The sequence below is a fragment of the Protobothrops mucrosquamatus genome, unplaced genomic scaffold (assembly GCF_001527695.2).
Source record: "Protobothrops mucrosquamatus isolate PMUCROS unplaced genomic scaffold, P.Mucros_1.0 scaffold6541, whole genome shotgun sequence".
Classification (NCBI taxonomy): Eukaryota; Metazoa; Chordata; class Lepidosauria; order Squamata; family Viperidae; genus Protobothrops; species Protobothrops mucrosquamatus.
The window spans coordinates 1-18,664 of NW_015392364.1; the positions used below are offsets into that span (position 1 = coordinate 1).

Below are 18,664 nucleotides of genomic sequence, written 5' to 3' on the forward strand. Positions count from 1 at the left end.
ACTTCTCGTAAGCTTTTTTTTTTTTTCCCAACGGGACTCAGAACACGGGGGGTGTCAGGCTGAGACCGAGGAGCCGTTTATGTGAAGGTCAGACCGGCTTCGTTGTAGACTTTGAAGACCTTCTCGATCGCGTTGACGTAGGCAGCTGTTCTCAGGTCCAGGCCGAGATTGTACTTCATGGCGGTACGCATGATTTGCTACGGGACATTAAAAATGGCAGAGTTAGGACCTTCGCTACGCTTTTCAAAATCCTCGTGGGAAACCACTGAATACTCATGAATGTTTTGCCTTCATGTTTATTTTTGGGGCGACCTGCAAACCTGTAAATCAAACCTGGAGAAACAAATCTCCTGGGAATACTACTGGATTCCAACTGCTATTGGCTTCAGCTAAAACAAACCAGGTTCAGAGAGTAGAAGCTCTTACTGAGGAATATTTAAGCAGAGGTCCTCAGCCTTTGGGGGACCAGGGACTGGTTCCGTGGAGAGAGGTTTTTCCGCGGACCGGAGGGTGGTGTGGTTTGGTGTGGTGTGCTGCCAGCTTTGCTTGTTTGTGTGGACTGGTTGCTGGTGTGCCACGGCCTGGTACCGGTCCACAGACCGGGGGTTGGGAACCCCTGATTTAGAGGGTTACCCGTTATGCTTTTGTTCAAAGATCTATCCATTTTTTTATTTAAAAAAACGGGGGAATTCAAAACTCGGCTAGTTGTGAAACTGCACGAAAATAAGGGACAGTTAAGGATAGAAATATCCCAATGGGGGCTCTGATGACCATCCATGGCATTTAATGTTCCAATACCTACCCGTGCGGATCGCTCCATGGTGTAGGCCAAGCCCGAATGCACGATGTCTTTCTCCGAGGCGCCCTGTCGGGAAAAGAACAGCCATCAAAAGCCCAGTCTAAAGTCACCTGCAAGAGGCTGCTTGGCTTGAGGGGGTCAACCCCCCCCTTTGTAATGTCATTTCTAGGCACAGCCTTTTAATGGAAATTGGTGAATTGAAAGTTTACTTGAACATTGGGTCAAAAACCAGGGTTGGTAGAGGTTTATATACCCGCCAAACTAAAAAAAAATAAAAATCATATGCAACATACATGCTGTGTTTCCCCGAAAATAAGACCCAGTCTTGGTTTTTTGGTGTCAACGCTGCTCACATTGGATGTTTTGGCTTTGACAACAGTTAAGCGATGCAACCATTTTCTTCTTATGTTTTACTTTTAGAGTTAGATGATACTAGGGGAGGGGAGGATTGTGCACGAGAGTTTAGATAGACGTAACAATACTGGACCTAGTGTGTGAACCAAGGTTAATGAAATAAGAGATAAGAATTGGCGGGCTGGAGAACTGGAGGGAAAGCCTGCATTTCAAGCTAATTGGGGAATGTGATTTGACTGTAAATTGGAGGAAGGAATTGTGCTTTGATACTATGTGCTCAGGGGAGGGGAATCCAGTTTTTGGCTTCGATTATGAAGTGCCGATATTATGCTACTCGAATAAAAGATAAACAATACCTCGAAGTTCTTTGAAGAGTTGCATGTCGGAACCATGACATTTGGTTTTTGGCCTCCAAAAGAGATACCAGGTCTTATTTTTGAGCGGTGTCTTTTCCACTCACCCCTGACACCGACAGCGCCACCCAGCCGGCCCACTTCTTCTGCAGCCGAAGGAGCTGCTTCATTCTGCAGCTGCATGCCGGCCTGCAATTTTGCAGTCAGGCCTGTCCGGAAGGCCTATGCAAGCCTTCAATCCATCGCTCGGTTCTCGGCTGCAGTGGCCTTCCGAAAAGGCCCGTGACTGAGAAATACAGACCTGGGGACGCCGCAGAAGAAGTGGGCCAGCGAGGAGAGGCTTGGCTGCAACGGTAAGTGGGTGTAGGGCGTATGGGGCAACTCCACCCCCCAATCCCCTGTCAATGCTGCAAATACTGTATATTCTTGCTTTGACAAAATATGCAGAACTGTCTGGTATTTTTAGAGTTAATTCAGATGATGGTGGGGGGAGGAGAAAGATAGGACTGCAGGCGGGAAGAGAACGGCAGAGAACCTCTGCCCTTCCACCTGATAGGAGAACGTGAGATATGACAGCAAATTTAGGGAGGGAACATGCTGGTAAATTAATTGCTCAGGGGAAGAGAATTTCAGATCTTAGCATCCACTTTCGTTATGCCTGTGCTGACATTTTGTAACAATAAATTACTTTTAGGAAAATCAATGCCTGGAAGTTCTTTGAAGTGTTCATTAGCTGGAACCATAACATCCCCATCCTAGCTTGATGTTTAGACATCTGCTTTGCCCCCAAACTAGGGCGTATTTTTGGGGTAGGGCTTATATTAGGCCCACCCCCAAAAATCTTTTCAGAATAGGTCTTACTTTTGGGGAAACACGGTATTGCGTACCGGAATTAATGCACAATATTCTAACGATATCAAGTTTAGACTTCACTTGGGACCATCAGTTCTGATTTCAGAACTGTAACACGGGTAGTCCTCTATTTAACGACCATTCGTTTAGTGACTGTTCAAAGTTACAACAGCACTGCAAAAGTGACTTGCGGCCGTTTTTCACACTTACGACCATTGAAGCGCGCCCACCCCCTCATGGTCACGTGATCAAAATTCAGACGCCTGGCAACTGACTCGTATTTATGACCGTTGCAGTGTCCTGGGATTCCCTTTGGTGACTCTTCAACAAGCAAATTCAACGGAGGAGCCAAATTCACTTAACAAGCGTTTTACTCCCTAAACAACTGCAGTGATTTACTTAATAACCGTGGCAAGGGAGGTGGTCAAATGGGGCAGAATTCACTTAACATCTAGTCTTGCTTACCCACATAAATTTTGGACCCAATCGTGGTTGTAATTCGAGGACAACCTGTGTTTGAAACTCTTTTATCAGTCCATTTATTCTTGGCGTTTATAAATATGAGCTGAGCCAAAGCGTCAGCCTTCAACGGAGTTGAAGTGCAGCATTTTAGCTTATTTCTTCAGATTTCTCTGCAGAGTTTGCTTAGACCTACCTATTTAATGAAATTAAATGTTTCCAAGAGCTACTTACAGATATTCTATCCTGGAATTCCGCAGTGGGCACAACCGGAATACTTCCCCCGTGTTTCCCAAACTTCCTTTCCAAGCTTTCCTGAACTGACACTGAAAGAAAGGAAAACCGCCGATTAAAACTCCTGGCCAAGGGTGATCAAAAGACGGTTCTTCTCAGTAGAGTAAATTTCCTTCTTTAATGCGCTGCCAAGGTGGATCTGCTTTCTCTCAAAGGCGGGAATTTCCTTGTATGCCATTAATCTGCCCAAAACATTCAGCAACGCAATGCCAAAAAACCCCACTGCTATAATTTCCAGCCAAAACCAGTTAAAGCCACCAGGCCTGGTGCGCCTCCGAAAGAGATCAAGCAGCTCAGAACATGCCCACCAAGTGGGCCAAGGCTGGTATACGAAGGTCAGAACCCGTTCCACGTACTTAGTAGATGGTAGTTTGAGTCCCTTTCGTACTTGAAGGTCAAGCGGCCGTAGCTGACGTGGTTCAGGTTCTTCAACCACTCGAAGTAAGATACAGTCACACCACCGGCATTTAAATAAAGGTCCTGTGGAAAGGAGAAGTGAGGAGATGAAAAATAAGTAGACCAGTTCAGGTTAGGAATGATCTACGGTAGTGGCCAAAACTGTGGGAAAAGTGTACAGTAGAGAAATGCCACCTTTGGTTAAGTTTCCACCATTTTTTCTTCTAATTTCTTTATAACTGTAGCCTTGTTCACTTAATAACACTATTTTACATCGCTTTCTGGGCAACCAGTCAACTCTTTGCACCATGACTTTAATTTTATTACGTTATACAAGATCACGAAATGAAAGAACACCAAAAAAGCCAACCGACTTGATAGCCATCACATAACACACTGACCAATGTCCTCCTCTCAGCTTCAATACAGGACATCAATCACTGAATCCTACTGTGATCTGATTGGCTCATGGCCAAAACAAGATGACACCCGATTGGCTCTCTAAACGCTCACGCTCATTGGCTACCATCGGATGAAGGAAAGCTACCTGAGATCAACCTAAGCAAGTTGTGCTTCCTTTTTCTGGTTATTTGGCTATAACTTTTCATAGAATACAGTACATATAATTGAACAAACTCTGTTGCATTACATTCTTGATTAAATTATGTTCCCATTAATATATAATTTTATGGTACTACTCCCCCCCAAAAATTGGTGTTATTAGCCATCAAACCTCAAAAATACTTTTCCCAAAAGGTTTCCACAATTTTGGCCACTGCTGTAGATCAGGGGTATCAAACTCGCAATGTCACGTGACGTGTCGTGACATATCGCAACTTTTTTTCCATTGCCGGCAATGGGATGCGCGCTGATTCGGCATGACGCATTGTTTGATCTAGACTGAACAGGCAGGTAGATTTAATTTGCCTTGACCGTCAGCAGTTCAGATTCTTGTAGAGAGCCTCAGCTTGAAATAAACATATATATATATATACTCATTTGAACTGCCTGGACTCCTGATTTTCTGCACTTGACAGCCGTCGACTTAAAAGTGAACTGACAACTACAATTGACACACCCTTATTGACAGGCACATCAAATGAAGAGCAAAGAATTCAAACAAAAATAGAATTCAGGGTTGACAGAATCCCGGGCATGTCTAGATGACTGTGTTTGACGTTTATTTGTATACTTCTTTTGTTGTATGCCTGTTCTGTCTCTTTTTGTGAGATGGGTGGGCCGCACGTATTAGATAAAGGAATAAGTAAATAAAAATTCAAGGCACGGAAGAAAGGTAAGGAGGCATCGCTCTGCGAAGAGTAGCAGAAAGGAAGAAGTAACTGCCTTCGCATCTTGTTCAGCGGCCAAGGAACCAGTTTAACGGTTTCGGGGAATCCATTTTTACTCCCACCCAATTGGTTGTATTCATCTCTGGCTTTGAGCCAGCATTCAGGAAACAGTCCCCAACAAGGAGAAGGTCCCTAGAGTTTCCTTCACTTTAATAGCTTGAAGTTTCCTCAGGTTGAAGAGCTTCCCATCCACTAGGTCAGGGATAGGCCACCTTGGCTCTTTTATGACTCGTGGACTTCAACTCCCAGAATTCCTGAGCCAGCCATGCTGAGGGGAAAGGGAGCGGTTTCCAAGCTGAGCTACACCAGCTCAGGAATTCTGGGAGTTGAAGTCCACGCGTCATAAAAGAGCCAAGGTGGCCTACCCCTGGCCTAGATGATAGGAAACTTGGCTCTTTTATGACTCGTGCACTTCAACTCCCAGAATTCCTGAGCCAGCATGGCTCAGCTTGGAAACCTCTCTCTTTCCCCTCAGCATGGCTGGCTCAGGAATTGTGGGAGTTGAAGTCCACGAGTCATAAAAGAGCCAGGGTTGCCTACCCCTGCACTAGGTTAAGCCAACTAACCCCAAAAGCTTCTTGGAAACGTGGGATGGAATTGTCAGAAATCAAGATGAAGGTTCAGTCCCATCCACTACCAGACTAGCTGAAGAATTTTGGGGGAGTCAGTCAAAGAGATCATGAAGATCTAAAGGTCCTGCCTCTGCTGATGGAGCTTTATGGGGGCTGACGATGGCTGAGGGAGATTCATTCCTGCTTCCAAACTAAGCCATGGCAAGGAGGAAGAGTGGGGTGGGTTCAACAGAACTTCCTTCCTTATAGACCAGGGGTAGGCAACCTTGGCTCTTCTAGGACTCGTGGACTTCAACTCCCAGAATTCCTGAGCCAGCATGGGTGAACTATGGCCGCCTCATGACTCGTGGACTTCAACTCCCAGAATTCCTGAGCCAGCATGGCTCAGCTTGGAAACCTCTCCCTTTCCCCTCAGCGTGACTGGCTCAGGAATTCTGGGAGTTGAATTCCACGAGTCATAAAAGAGCCAAGGTTGCCTACCACCACCACCACCCCGTTATAAACCAAGATCAAAGACTTGCTAAGCCCGCAGGGGTCTCCAAGCTTGGCAACTGTACGACTTGTGGACTTCAACTCCCAGAACTGAATGGGTGGCTGAGGAATTCCGGGAGTTGGAAGTTCACAAATCATAAAAAGTTGCCAAGGTGGGAGAACCCTATGTTAGGGTATGACTGAGGATGAAGCAAAAGCAGTTTTCATCGTCTACATTGATATTTTTTTTTTGTATCCAACGGAGCCAAAGGCAGACAGCCTTGATAACTTAATTTGCTACTAAAAGATACGGTCCTGAAAACAGATTAAAATCCATTCTGTTCATTTAAGAAAAACCCTGCAGAATAGTTGTTGTATTTTTTTTTTTAAAAATCAGAAGTTATCTCCATCAATCACCTTAACGCTGTTTTTCACCCCAGGTAACAACTATCAAAAAGAACCTTACTGGAATAACCATGATGTTCCGTTCCAAGAATATCTTATCTGCCTCAGGGGTTGTGGGTCCATTCGCACCTTCGGCAATGATCTGGAAAGAACCAAGAGAGTGTCACCATTAAGACCAGGAAATCTTTGAGACAGCAAAAGGACTTGGCAGAGAACAGTCTTGGCTGGAGCCGTCGGCCTCAAGCCCGCATTTGCCCGCCCATCTTACTTTTGCTCTGACTTTCTGAGCGTTGGCTTTTGTCAACTGTTTCTCGCTGGCCGCTGGGATGAGGATGTCACAATCGGTTTCAAGAATATGGCAGTCGAGAGTCTGGGCTTTTGGATAGGTGAGAATGGATCCGTGTTGCTGTTGAGAGACACACGATGGAGATGACGACGCTTGAGCGCAGTGGTGGCGAACCTTTTAGAGACCGAGTGCCCAAACTGCAACCCAAAACCCACTTATGTATCGCTGGGTGCCAGGTGGGCGTGGCCCACTGGATGGGTGTGGCTGTGGTCATGGCAGATTGGGTGGGTGTGGCCAAGGTGGGCATGGTCACCTCGATGTTGCTCGTGGGGAGGGACGCCTGGGGGGAGTGGGCAGGGTTGGGGGAGATCCAGGGGGTCTCTGGCAGGTGCGGTGATAGGCAGGAGGCTCGTCCTGCGGGGTGAGGTGAGGCAGGGCGGCTGCTGCCTGACACCATCGGCCCCCGCACACAGAGGCCAGCAAGTGCATGGGGGGCCATCGGTGTCCGTCAACAGCCGCAGCCTGCCGGCCCCTTGACCGGTGCACTCTGGGGCTCTGCGGCCCGCCGCCAGCAGTTCAGAGAAGCCGCCTCTGAGCTGGACGGCCGGCCGCCAGCTGAGGAGGCGATGCAGTGGGTCGTGCCCGGGAAAAGGAGAGCATGCGAAGCCAGGAGGGACAGGATGGGGGGCGAGGGAAACCAGCTGTGCCGGGTTGCATCCAGCCACGTGGGACCTCGATGAGTTAGCAGGCGGCTGGTTGAAGAGGAACAGTTGCCATCTCTGGGGCATGGTGCGCGTGCCCACAGAGAGGGCTCGGAGTGCCACTTGTGGCACGCGTGCCACAGGTTCGCCACCACTGCTGCTTTAATGTCTTCACAGAACAGAATAACAGAGTTGGAAAGGACCTAATCCAGAGGTCCCCAAACTAAGGGCTGTGGTCCACTACTGGGCCATGGCCTGTGCTGGCCAGGGCACGCCCGCATGCATGTGCTCACCCCCCCCTTGCACCAGCGTTAGCCTCGCTGCGAGCCTTGTGCCGGCAGCCCCATTTACGAAGCACACGTGCTCATGGCTTCATTCGCGTGCACACACGTGCAGCCACCATTGCGTCTCTGTGCACGTGCGCATAAACGTGCCTGCCTCTCCCTTTGCCACTGGGCCGCCAACCCAGAAAGGTTGGAGACCCCTGTTCTAATCCAACCTCCTACTCAAGCAGAAGACCCTATAGTACTCATTTCAGACAAATGGCTATTTGTCTCTTCTTAAAAGCCTCCTGTGCTGGAGCACCCACAACTCCTGGAGGCAGGTTGTTCCACTGGTTAATTGTTCTCACTGTCAGGAAGTTTCTCCTTAGTTCTAGGTTGCTTCTCTCCTTGGTTAGTTTCCATCCGTTGCTTCTCGTCCTGCCTTCAGGCGCTTTGGAGAATAGCCTGACTCCCTCTTCTTTGTGGCAGCTCCTCAAATATTAGAAGACTACTATCGTGTTCCCCCTCGTCCTTCTCTTCATTAGACTACACATACTCAAACATTACTCCTGGACTAAGGTTCTATATTTCAACCCCCCCCCCAAAAAAAAAACTCTTGCCCAATATATATAAAGCGTTCTATCCAAGGCTTTAGGCAGCCCCGTTATTTTCAGAAGATGGTTTTCTATTTTGTTTACCTCGGCCATTTTTGTGCGTGTGCTCCCCCTCCTTATCCACACCCTACTTGGGAGTTTCACCCTCTTTTGTTATTTTCCTTTGAAGAACTAAAGCTTGACTGCCTCACTCAAGCAAATCTAATAAGGTCTTCCCAATCTGAAGCCCGTTTGCTTCATAAAGGCTTCGAATGCAACTAAGAGAGTGACCGCTAAGCTTCACAGCCAATGAAACAGGACAATTCACAACGGTTAAACCAATTTGCCTACCAGCTTATAATCTTCCAACTCCTTCGGGTCAAGACCATCGGGATTCCAGATCGCGCCGTCTTTTTCTCCAATAGCTACACATTTTGCTCCATAGCGATGAAGGTATCTCATAGAATGCAAACCAACGTTGCCAAATCCCTATGTAAAAAAAAGTGAAAGTAAGTTTTGATTTAGCCTTGCGCGAATCTCTATTTTTCTAGGAGCAGCTTCACGAAGTACAGTGGCCAAAATTGTGGAAACCTTTTGGGAAAAGCGTATTCTTGACGTTTGATGGCTAATAACACCACTTTTTTTGGGGGGGGGGGATAGGTATACAGTAGAAATGCCACCTTTGGTTAAGTTTCCACCCATTTTTCTTCTAATTTCTTTATAACTGTAGCCTTGTTCACTTCATAATACTATTTTGCATCACTTTCTGGGCAACTAGTCAACTCTTTGCACCATTCCTTTAATTTTATTACGTTATACCAGCTCACTCAATGAAAGAACACACAAAAAAACCCAACCAACTTGATAGCCATCACATCACACACTGACAAATGTCCTCCTCTCAGCTTCAATACAGGACATCGATAACTGAATCCCACTGTGATCTGATTGGCTCATTGCCCAAACAATATGACACTCGATTGGCTATCTAAACACTCATGCTCATTGGCTACCATCGGATGAAGGAAAGCTACTTGATATCAACTTAAGCAAGTTGTGCTTCCTTTTTCTGCTTATTTGGCTATAACATTTCATAGAATACACTACAGATAATTGAACAAACTTTGTTGCGTTACATTCTTGATTAAATTATCTTTCCATTGATATATAATTTTATGGTACTACTCCCCCCAAAAAGTGGTGTTATTAGCCATCAAACCTCAAAAATACACTTTTCCCAAACGGTTTCCACAATTTTGGCCACTACTGTATGTTCCTGATTTAAAGCTTGTGTGGCTCATCAATAGCTGAGCTTCCCTGCCTGAAGAATTAAGGATATCACTGTCTTATCTGAAGGCTATCCGTGCCTCAAGGCATCATTGCTCCCTTTCCTCCCCCCGTGTGACTCTCCCAAATCCACTACCTGGATAGCAAACGTCTTGTCTCCAAATCCTGGAGTCATCCCCAAGAGGCTCATGTACGACGCTTCATTGATGAAGTTCTCGATCCCGTGAAAGACGCCACGGCCCGTGGCAGAGATGCGGCCGTGGATGCCGCCCTGGCTGATGGGTTTCCCCGTCACACAGGCATGGGCGTTGATGTCCTGCGAGAGAAGGAAGGACGTTCGGGTGAAAAGGGATGGGCAGAGGTTCTCAAAACGTTTACTGTCGGGTCCGCCAGGCTCAGCTTGGCGCCTCGCGGGCATCCTGCCATCGAAGGCTAGAAGGGGAGGGAAGGATAGAGGGGCAATGAAGCTGTGGGAGGGGGGAATGACAGGTGATAAAAACCAGAGAAGCTGGTTTGCAGCAGTATGCAAGGCTGAGAAAGAACGTGGATTAACCCAAAACATCTCAGCGTTCTCAAAACACAGGTCTAATAATAATAATAATAATAATAATAATAATAATAATAATAATAATAATAATAATAATAATAATAATAATAATAATAATAATAGTAGTAGTAGTAGTAGTAGTAGTAGTAATAATAATAATAATAATAATAATAATAATAATAATAATAATAATAATAGTAATAATAAAGTTGGAAGGGACCTTGGAGGTCATCTAGTCCAACCCCTTGCTCAGGCAGGAAACCCCACACCATTTCGGACAAATGGCTGTCCAGTCTCTTCTTAAAAACGTCCAGTGTTGGAGCATTCACCGCTTCTGGAGGCAGGTTGTTCCACTGGTTAATTGTTCTCACTGTCAGGAAGTTTCTCCTTAGTTCTAGGTTGCTTCTCTCCTGGATGAGTTTCCATCCGTTGCTTCTTGTCCTGCCTTCAGGCGCTTTGGAGAATAGCTAGACTCCCTCTTCTTTTGGGCAGCCCCTGAGATATTGGAACATGGCTATCATGTCCCCCCTCGTCCTTCTCTTCGTTAAACCAGACGTGCCCAATTCCAGCAACCGTTCCTTACATGTTTTAGCCTCCAGTCCCTTGATCATCTTTGTTGCTCTTCTCTGCACTCTTTCTAGAGTCTCAACAACTTTTTTACATCACGGTGACCAAAACTGGATGCAGGATTCCAAGTGTGGCCTTACCAAGGCCTTGTAAAGTGGTATTAACACTTCACGTGATCTTGATTCTATCCCTCTGTTAATGCAGCCTAGCACTGTGTTGGCCTTTTTGGCAGCTGCAGCACACGGCTGGCTCATATTTAGGTGATTGTCCACTAGGACTCCGAGGCTGAGGATGGACTGGTCACAGGGGAAGGGCTGGGAAGAGGTGAAACCTTTCTGTGTCTTCTGAGCACGGGAAACTCAAGAGCTCACCTGACTTTACAGCAGCCAACGTCCTTTACTAAAAGAATCTTTGTGCTGGACCAGATTATAGCCAGCTTAGGAATTAAGAATTTAGGAATTTAGCATTTAAAGGGTTAACGCTGCCTCCTTAAGAGATGGCCTCTGGGTAATGTAGTTCAGCTGTTAGTTAGTCCTATATCTTTATCTAGTCAGTGGGAGGAGCTTCAAAGTTTATCACAGGATGTGCAGGCTACGTCCTAGTGTATGTAAAAGCCTTTGTGTAAGACAGACACACACGGTTCCAGTGCTCCAGAAGAATATGGGGTGAAATCTACCTTTAATATTTCACACCACAAGACGGGAGAGATTATGACACGTTCATCAGAAGAACTCTTCTTGACTGTAAGGGATTGTTTAGAGATTCCTGAAGAATAAATAATCTGAATATTAGTCCATCTTTGGAGCTTATCTGTCTGAGAAAACCAGGATTAAAGCAGATCTCTTGTTTGGACCAGAACAATCTTTCACTTCATCCAAATGGAGTCGAGGGTCTTTCTTTCCTAAAGGATCAGATTGGAGGGTCTGACATGGACCCTGGCGTGCATTAACACCTCCTCTGCCAACTTTTATCTTTACTGGGTTTCGATATGCAAGGACGGTCATTATTTACATCACGGAGGAGTCATTTTCTACACTGCGTCATCCGACTTAGGACAAAGGCTGAAAGATGGAAACGTCCTCTAGGTTTTGCGAAATCATTTCTTCTCCGGGTTTGGCTGATTGTGATTCTTCAAAACAGTGGGCACTGCTTCACTCTGCCCTTGCTGGATCCAGCTCCAAAAGTAGCTGGGTTATTTCTACTTTTGCACAGGTTGTCATTCTTCAAAGAACAATGAATTGCAAATCGCTAGACACCCAAAGCCACTGCCAGAAACGGAAATTTGGGGTCTGCGGAACTGTGTATCTCACTATCCAACTTTACACGCTAAGTCACAAATGCCAAACCATATTCCGATTTCGGAGTTGCGCTGTGAGTTTCTCCATCCTAGCTGCCACTAATGCAGCAAAATGGAGACAACTTGTTTGCAATTTTATCTCTGGATTTCTGAGAGGGACCAGATGGACCGAAATTCAGGAATCTATCATATAAACAGCCAGCTGCAAGCGTCCTTTTCCACATACCCCTTCAGTAACGGATCACAGCAGGACCGTTAGAAAGAAAATAGAAGCATCTCTGCTCTACAGCACAAAGGCATAAATTGGTTCTTAATGAGAAACAGGAAAGTTGCTCAAATTCCTTCTCAAGATGGCCTGCTAAAGAGAACTATGCTTAGAAACAACTTCTTTCATGTTTCTGACAGCTGCCAAAAAGACTGACGCCGAAACGTCACAAATTTAGCTCACAGTGTATTTGCTTTACATTTTTTTCTTGTTCTTCTTTCGTTTACATTTAATGGGAATTCTTTCAAAATACCAACGTTCTTCCCTCTTGGCTTGTCTCGAGGTTTAATACATCTGACTCAACCGCTCCCGGTTATTATTTTCTTCGGCCGATGAGTCAAGATTCGTACGAAATGAAGCTCTTGTTTAATTTGTTATAAAGTGTAATAATGCTGTTGTCATAGTGCCCACATTATGCACCGTAAAACTCTGCAGGGATATTCTGCTCAACCATGTTCAGCTTTGCAATCTGAAGCTTCATCGACAAGAGAAGAGATGGCAGGCCCTAACCCAGGGGTCGGCAACCTTAAACGCTCAAAGAGCCACTTGGACCCGTTTCCCAGAGAAAACACTGGAAGCCACAAAACTTGCAGGCGCGCATGGGGGGGGGAGAAGCTTGATTGAAGAGCTTAATTAAAAAGAAATAGAGGCTGCTGTGCATGAGTTTTCTCTCTCTCTCCCTCCCTCTTCCTCTCTCTCTCTCCCTCCGATCTTCTGCTCACCTGGCAAGCTGGCTTCACGCTGTTCTCCGACAAGCTGACATATATTCTTATTGGGCTGGCTCTCTCCTGCCCTTGATCTGCCAGTCCTCTTCTCCTACTCAGTGTGTGTGTGTGTGTGTGTGTGTGTGTGTGTGTGTGTGTGAGAGAGAGAGAGAGAGAGAGAGAGAGAGAGAGAGAGAGAGAGGGAGGAGAGCTGCTGCTTCCTGCTTCCTGCTTAGACGCAGCAAAGGCAGGAGCCCCGCCCAGTAAGCTTGCCAGCTTGTCCGAGAACAGCGTGAGGCCACTCTTTTTACACACACACGCACACACACACACACACAGAGAGAGAGAGAGAGAAGGGAAGCACAAGTGCCTCTCTCTGTCTCTCTATCTCTCTGCAAATGGCAGAGGAGGGTGGGAGCCACAGGAGAAGGCTCAAAGAGTCACATGTGGCTCCGGAGCCGCGGGTTGCCAACCTGTGATTTAGGGGCTCAATTCTTCTTCCCTTGTCTAGGTAGAGAGATTATCAAGCACCTTGAAATAGCAATGAAGCAACAAGCCGTTCATCTAATCTTAAACTGAGAAGCTTTCAGCCAGAATCCCAAAGGTGCTTTTTCAAAAGGCAAGTGGATTTTCTCTGTTTTTCCTTGACGACGTTTCGCTTCTCATCCAAGAAGCTTCTTCGGTTCTGACCGACTCAAGAAGCTTCCTCAGCTTGACTGAATCCGAATTCGGTCAGGATTGAAGAAGCTTCTTGGATGAGAAGCGAAACGTCGTCAAGGAAAAACGGAGACAATCCACCCGCCTTTTGAAAAAGCCCCTGTGGGACAACCATGACCTGCATGATTGAGAATCTCCATAGACTTTCAATAAGAACATCCTATAAAACACAATTTTTTTAATCATCTCTTGTCTATTAGTAGGCTTTTGAGCTTCACCAAAATCTTTGATAAAGCAGATGAAATTTGGCCCTTCAAATAAACAAGCATTGCAACACAGGCGATCCCCTACAAAGAAAAGCCACTGGCTTTTAAATTCATGAACCGCACCAGTCAGATGAGCAATAAATAAATTCCTTTAGGCAACGAGCTATCGATTAAGGCATTCCCAATTACGGTATAAAATAAGGATTTTTCAGTGAATTCTCTACGACGTTAGACCCGAGAGCAAGAACATGTCTATTTTTAGCAATGTGCTACAAACAGAGAAGAATGCCAGTGAATCAAGGCAGGAAAACCTCTCTTAATAAATCTGGCCAAAAAGGGAAAATTTATTTAGAGCTGCGGCTTTGTGGACTAGAATGCTAAAGAGCAAATTATTTTCTCCTTTTTTTCTCCTCTCCACAATGGGTGCGCAGGAAAACAAAGGCCTGAAGAATTTACACATGGAGCATTTGTCACTTAGTTGAAACTTTATATAGCCTTGCAATCCGGACTGATTTTTTTTCTGCCAAACTTTTAAGTATCCGTCTCAAAGAAAAATGAGTCAGTCAAGAGGTTGTTTAGAAAACTGTTTCCATGGTCCCCCTGAATAAGCAAAATGTTAACTCGGATGAACCGAAGTGGAATAATTCAATTGCTTGCTCATGCATGGAATAATGAAAAGAATTTTAAAAGGAAGGACATTCTCTTGGTGGCCAAAAACCCTAGTCTCGAATTTTCCCCTCTGCCTTCTAGTTGAGGAACGATTGGGTACAAAACTGAATTCAAAAGAAAAGATCCCTGGCACCGTTATTTCCAAAAAGATTATTTTCCCGAGTCGATGATAACAGTTGTCAAAATCGGAAAGCAAAGCTTTCAATTATTATTAAATATTGCCAATTTTTAGAATTGGGCACGGTCTTGTTTTAGGGCTATTACAGCATGGATGTAATTTATGTCCAACAGATGAACTGTTTTCATAGTTTTATACCGGTTTCTTAACAGTCAACAGTGCAAAAACCACCACCTCAACACGTGACCGCCAGTTACATTGCAATGAACTAAATACATCACCCTGCCAACAAAAGTGCTGTTCCCATTCATTTTGCCTGACTTTGGATGTGCTTGCAAATCTAGACAGCATGCTAAAAAGCAGAGACGTCACCCTGCCGACAAAAGTGTGTATAGTCAAGGCCATGGTTTTCCCAGTTGCAATGTATGGATGTGAAAGTTGGGCCATAAGAAAGGCTGAGGGCCAAAGAATTGAGGCCTCTGAACTATGGTGCTGGAGAAGACTCCTGCGAGTCCCCTGGACTGCAAGGCGATCAAACCGGTCAGTCCTAGAGAAGATCAACCCTGACTGCTCTTTAGAAGGCCAGATCCTGAAGTTGAAACTCAAGTACTTTGGCCACCTAATGAGAAGGAAGGACTCACTGGAGAAGAGCCTAAGACTGGGAAAGATGGAGGGCAATAGAAGGGGACGACAGAGAATGAGGTGGCTGGATGGAGTCACTGAAGCAGGAGGCGTGAGCTTAAATGGACTCCAGAAGATGGTAGAGGACAGGAAGGCCTGGAGGAACGTTGTCCATGGGGTCGCGATGGGTCGGACACAACTTCGCAACTAACAACAAGTACAGATTTCTGCGGACAGAACTAGACTGGTTTTATCTAAGTCTAACATTATTTAATCTCAAGTGGCAACAAATGCCAAAGCTTGGGGCATCGATCTTGGCAAACGTGCCCAGATCTCCTCCTCAATGTGCATCTCTATTAATTTACGGCTCCAATACACAGAGAACTAGCAGGCAAGGGACGAGAAGCCAGTGGGGCCTTTGAATGTGAGTCGATAGATTGTGTTAACTCTATGAGGACCTTGGAGGTCTTCTAGTCCAGCCCTCTGCTCAAGCAGGAGATCCTATACCATTTCAGACAAGTGGCTGTCCAGTCTCTTCTTAAAAACCTCCAGCGGTGAAGCAACCACATCTGGAGGCAAGCTGTTCCACTGGTTAATGGTCTTCACTGTTAGGAAGATTCTCCTTAATTCCAGGTTGCTTCTCTCTTTGATTAGTTTCCATCCATTGTTTTTTTTCTTGCCTTCTGGTGTTTTGGAAAATAAGTTGACCCCCTCTTCTTTGTGGCAGCCCCTCAAACACTGGAATACTGCTATCATCTCCCCCCCTAGTCCTTCTTTTCTCTAGACTGGCCATACCCAATTCCTGCAACCATTCTTCATATGCTTTTGTCTCTAGGCCTTGGATCATCTCAGTTGCTCTTTTCTGCACTTTTTCCAGAGTCTCAGCATCTTTTTTGTAATGTGTGGTAGAGAAGCTCTCCTATCCCATGTTAGGTGACCCCACTCAATCACCTAGCACATTGCTAGAGAGGACCACAGAGACACAGATGCAGCCACCTGTCATGTTGGAGGAACAGCTTTACGTGGAATTGAGAATTGAAACTAGCTGGACTCCTCATTCTGCAGGCAGAAAGTTAAAGCTGAAGGAAAATTCCTAGATTACAATTATATTTGGAGAATTTAATTTGTGAAAGAGTCATCCTGGTTTCTGATGATGTTACCTAGTTTGGGTACTGAAACGTCCTCAAGAAAACAACCAAGTTCGGAGAGCGCCAGGGACCCTTCGTGTTTAAAGCAAGAAAGTGTTTCAGAGATAATACATATTTCCAATTAAACTATTTGAGGAAAGACTCTGATTCAACAGTGATGCTTGCAGACCTATAGATCTTATGCTGGCCTTATGCTGCTTGTCCAAAGAACTGCAGATCTGTTCCAGGTCTATGTTAGGTTGTACGCAACTTGAAGAACATGTCGTAAGGCCACTGTGCCATAAGTGAAGCTTGCGCTTTTGTTCAGAACTTATGTCATGCCTCCGTCGGAGCCTGAATCTGTGGAGGAAAATGAGCTGGAACGGGACCCTATGGAGGTCGAGGGGTCTGTGGCTTCAGAGGAATGTGGGGAAGAGCAGGCCGAGGCAGGCCAGGGTCCTTCAGGAGTGGGACAGGAGGAACAGGAGAGGCAGAGTTCAGGCGATGAGCAAGGGCCACCCCCTCCTGATCCTAGAGCACGGAGAGTGGAGAGAAGGAGGGAACAACGCAGGCAGGCTCAACTACTCGGGAGGAGAGCGTCCCACCCCTCTCCACAAGGCACACCTGGAGACTGAGATTTAAGGAGAGGCTGTGGGGAGAGGCATTTATCGGGAACAAAGGCTGATTCCTTGGAGTGTTATGTGTGTGTTGTTGCTGATCTCTTGTTCTTTGACTTCTAATTGGAAACCCGGAAACTCTGACCATTGGACTGGCTGACAACATTGCTTGGGTGTTTAAAGAATTCGGACTGTATTTTGGCTTCCCTACTGAAACTGCTCAGGCAAGCGTGTATTCACACAGACTCTGTTAGGTTTATGATGTATGCGTCATTCCTTGTTATCTCTGTGGCCTTGAGTAAATTCCTCTCCTAATCAGAGTGTATGTGAAACTACTTGCAGCCAGAGGCGGCTGAAGTTGTGTGTGTCTTCCTGTGTTTGGAGGCTTGCCAGAAACGTGGGAGCATTTGGGGAAAATCTGAAGCAATGAAAGGGCGGTTTGAATTGCCAGCTGACTGCATTGCCTCGGTGCTGTGCCCTGGGTCATCACAACTTACGTAGTGTCCTATGGTATTAGCGTAGGTGTCGGCAATCCACGACATCTCCCGTTCACCGGTGCTCATGTCAGGCGCAGGCACATCCACACCGGGCCCTGTTTGGCACAATCAGGAACAAAGAGGGGACGCACCATTAAACACAGACCGTTCCGTGCATGGAAACCAGAAGACTCAGCTGTGGTATTGCTTACGGTTAGGTTAGGGTTAGGCTGCACAGCCATTAGAAGTAATATTGCCCTTATTAATGGATGCAATGATTATGGTCTAAATCAGGGGTGTCAAACTCAATTTCATTGAGGGCCGCATCAGCATTGTGGTTGCCCTCGGGGGGCCCGGGGGTGTGTGGCCAGGGTGGGTGCGGCCTACTGGGTGGGCATGGCCAGCTCTACATCGTTCGCGTCAAGGGTGCCTGTGGGGGCCTGGGCAGGAGTGGGACAGATCTGAGGGTCTCTGGCAGAAAGGGGTGGGACTGGGGCAAGCGCCAAGGCATGGTCCATTTCTTCATTCCTCACAAAGGGTGACACCTCCCCAGCATGCACCCAGGGGGAGGGGCCGACACGGCAGGGGCCGGTTCCTCGCTGTTTCCAGACGGCCTTGTGGAGCTAAGACTGAATGTGTTTCAGCATAGATGGCCACCACAAAATTGTACATTGGCTCCCGGCCGGCCTGGGCCAGGGCCAAGGTAGTGGGGGCCGTTCCCTCACTGTTTCCAGGATGGCTTCACGGGCCACGTGAAACCACTTCGCGGGCCGCATCCGGCCCCCGGGCCTTGTGTTTGACATGTCTGGTCTAAATGGAGGGAAATGTCCCCATTCCATTAGAAGACAAAAAGAAGTAGACTATCCCTAACTTCTAGAAAAAAAAGAAATCTGTACCTTAAAGTTTTTTGTTTTAAAAAAAGAACATACTGACTTGTATTCCAAGCTACCAGAGGATATATATAAATGGAACGTTTTTCTTCTTTCCCCAGCTGTTCATCCTGCTCTATCGTATCTTGTTAAGAAATGGCCCCTGGCTTCCAAAAGGGGTTCAGGGTCCACAGATAGTTGCGGGTGGAAAGAAGGGAAGGGAAATGTATCCCTATGACTTGGATGCTGGAGAGATTATTAAAGAACGAACGGCATGTTTACAGCAAAAAAAGGGAACAGGATAAAATTGGGCGTTTCTCCAACCAGCCCAGAGCTCAACTCGAAAGCGAACAAACAAGTCAAATTGCTCTTTTGATTTGACAGCTTAACAAGCCAAGTGAGAGCTGATCTCTTTAATATGATTTTGTAG

General features: G+C 46.2%; 1 protein-coding gene across 1 annotated transcript; it reads right to left on the reverse strand.

The window, feature by feature from the left end:
* Window positions 1–18: 18 nt before the first annotated feature.
* Window positions 19–17,476, reverse strand: LOC107300271 (glutamate dehydrogenase 1, mitochondrial). Its single transcript, XM_015829609.1, has 9 exons — window positions 17,387–17,476; window positions 9,571–9,750; window positions 8,499–8,636; window positions 6,573–6,710; window positions 6,366–6,446; window positions 3,468–3,591; window positions 3,052–3,143; window positions 803–865; window positions 19–197 (listed from the first exon to the last, which is right to left on the reverse strand). Exons 1-9 carry the CDS (start codon window positions 17,450–17,452, stop codon window positions 78–80), a joined length of 1,002 nt encoding a protein of 333 aa, XP_015685095.1. The 5' UTR covers window positions 17,453–17,476; the 3' UTR covers window positions 19–77.
* Window positions 17,477–18,664: the final 1,188 nt, after the last annotated feature.

Coding starts and splice junctions, on each gene's coding strand:
- LOC107300271 (XM_015829609.1), bottom strand. CDS start 17,452: ATGAGCACCGGTGAACGGGAGATGTCGTGGATTGCCGACACCTACGCT. Junction 8,637..9,570: donor ACAAGACGTTTGCTATCCAG/GTAGTGGATTTG, acceptor TTTTTTACATAG/GGATTTGGCAACGTTGGTTT. Junction 6,711..8,498: donor AGTTGGAAGATTATAAGCTG/GTAGGCAAATTG, acceptor GTCTCTCAACAG/CAACACGGATCCATTCTCAC.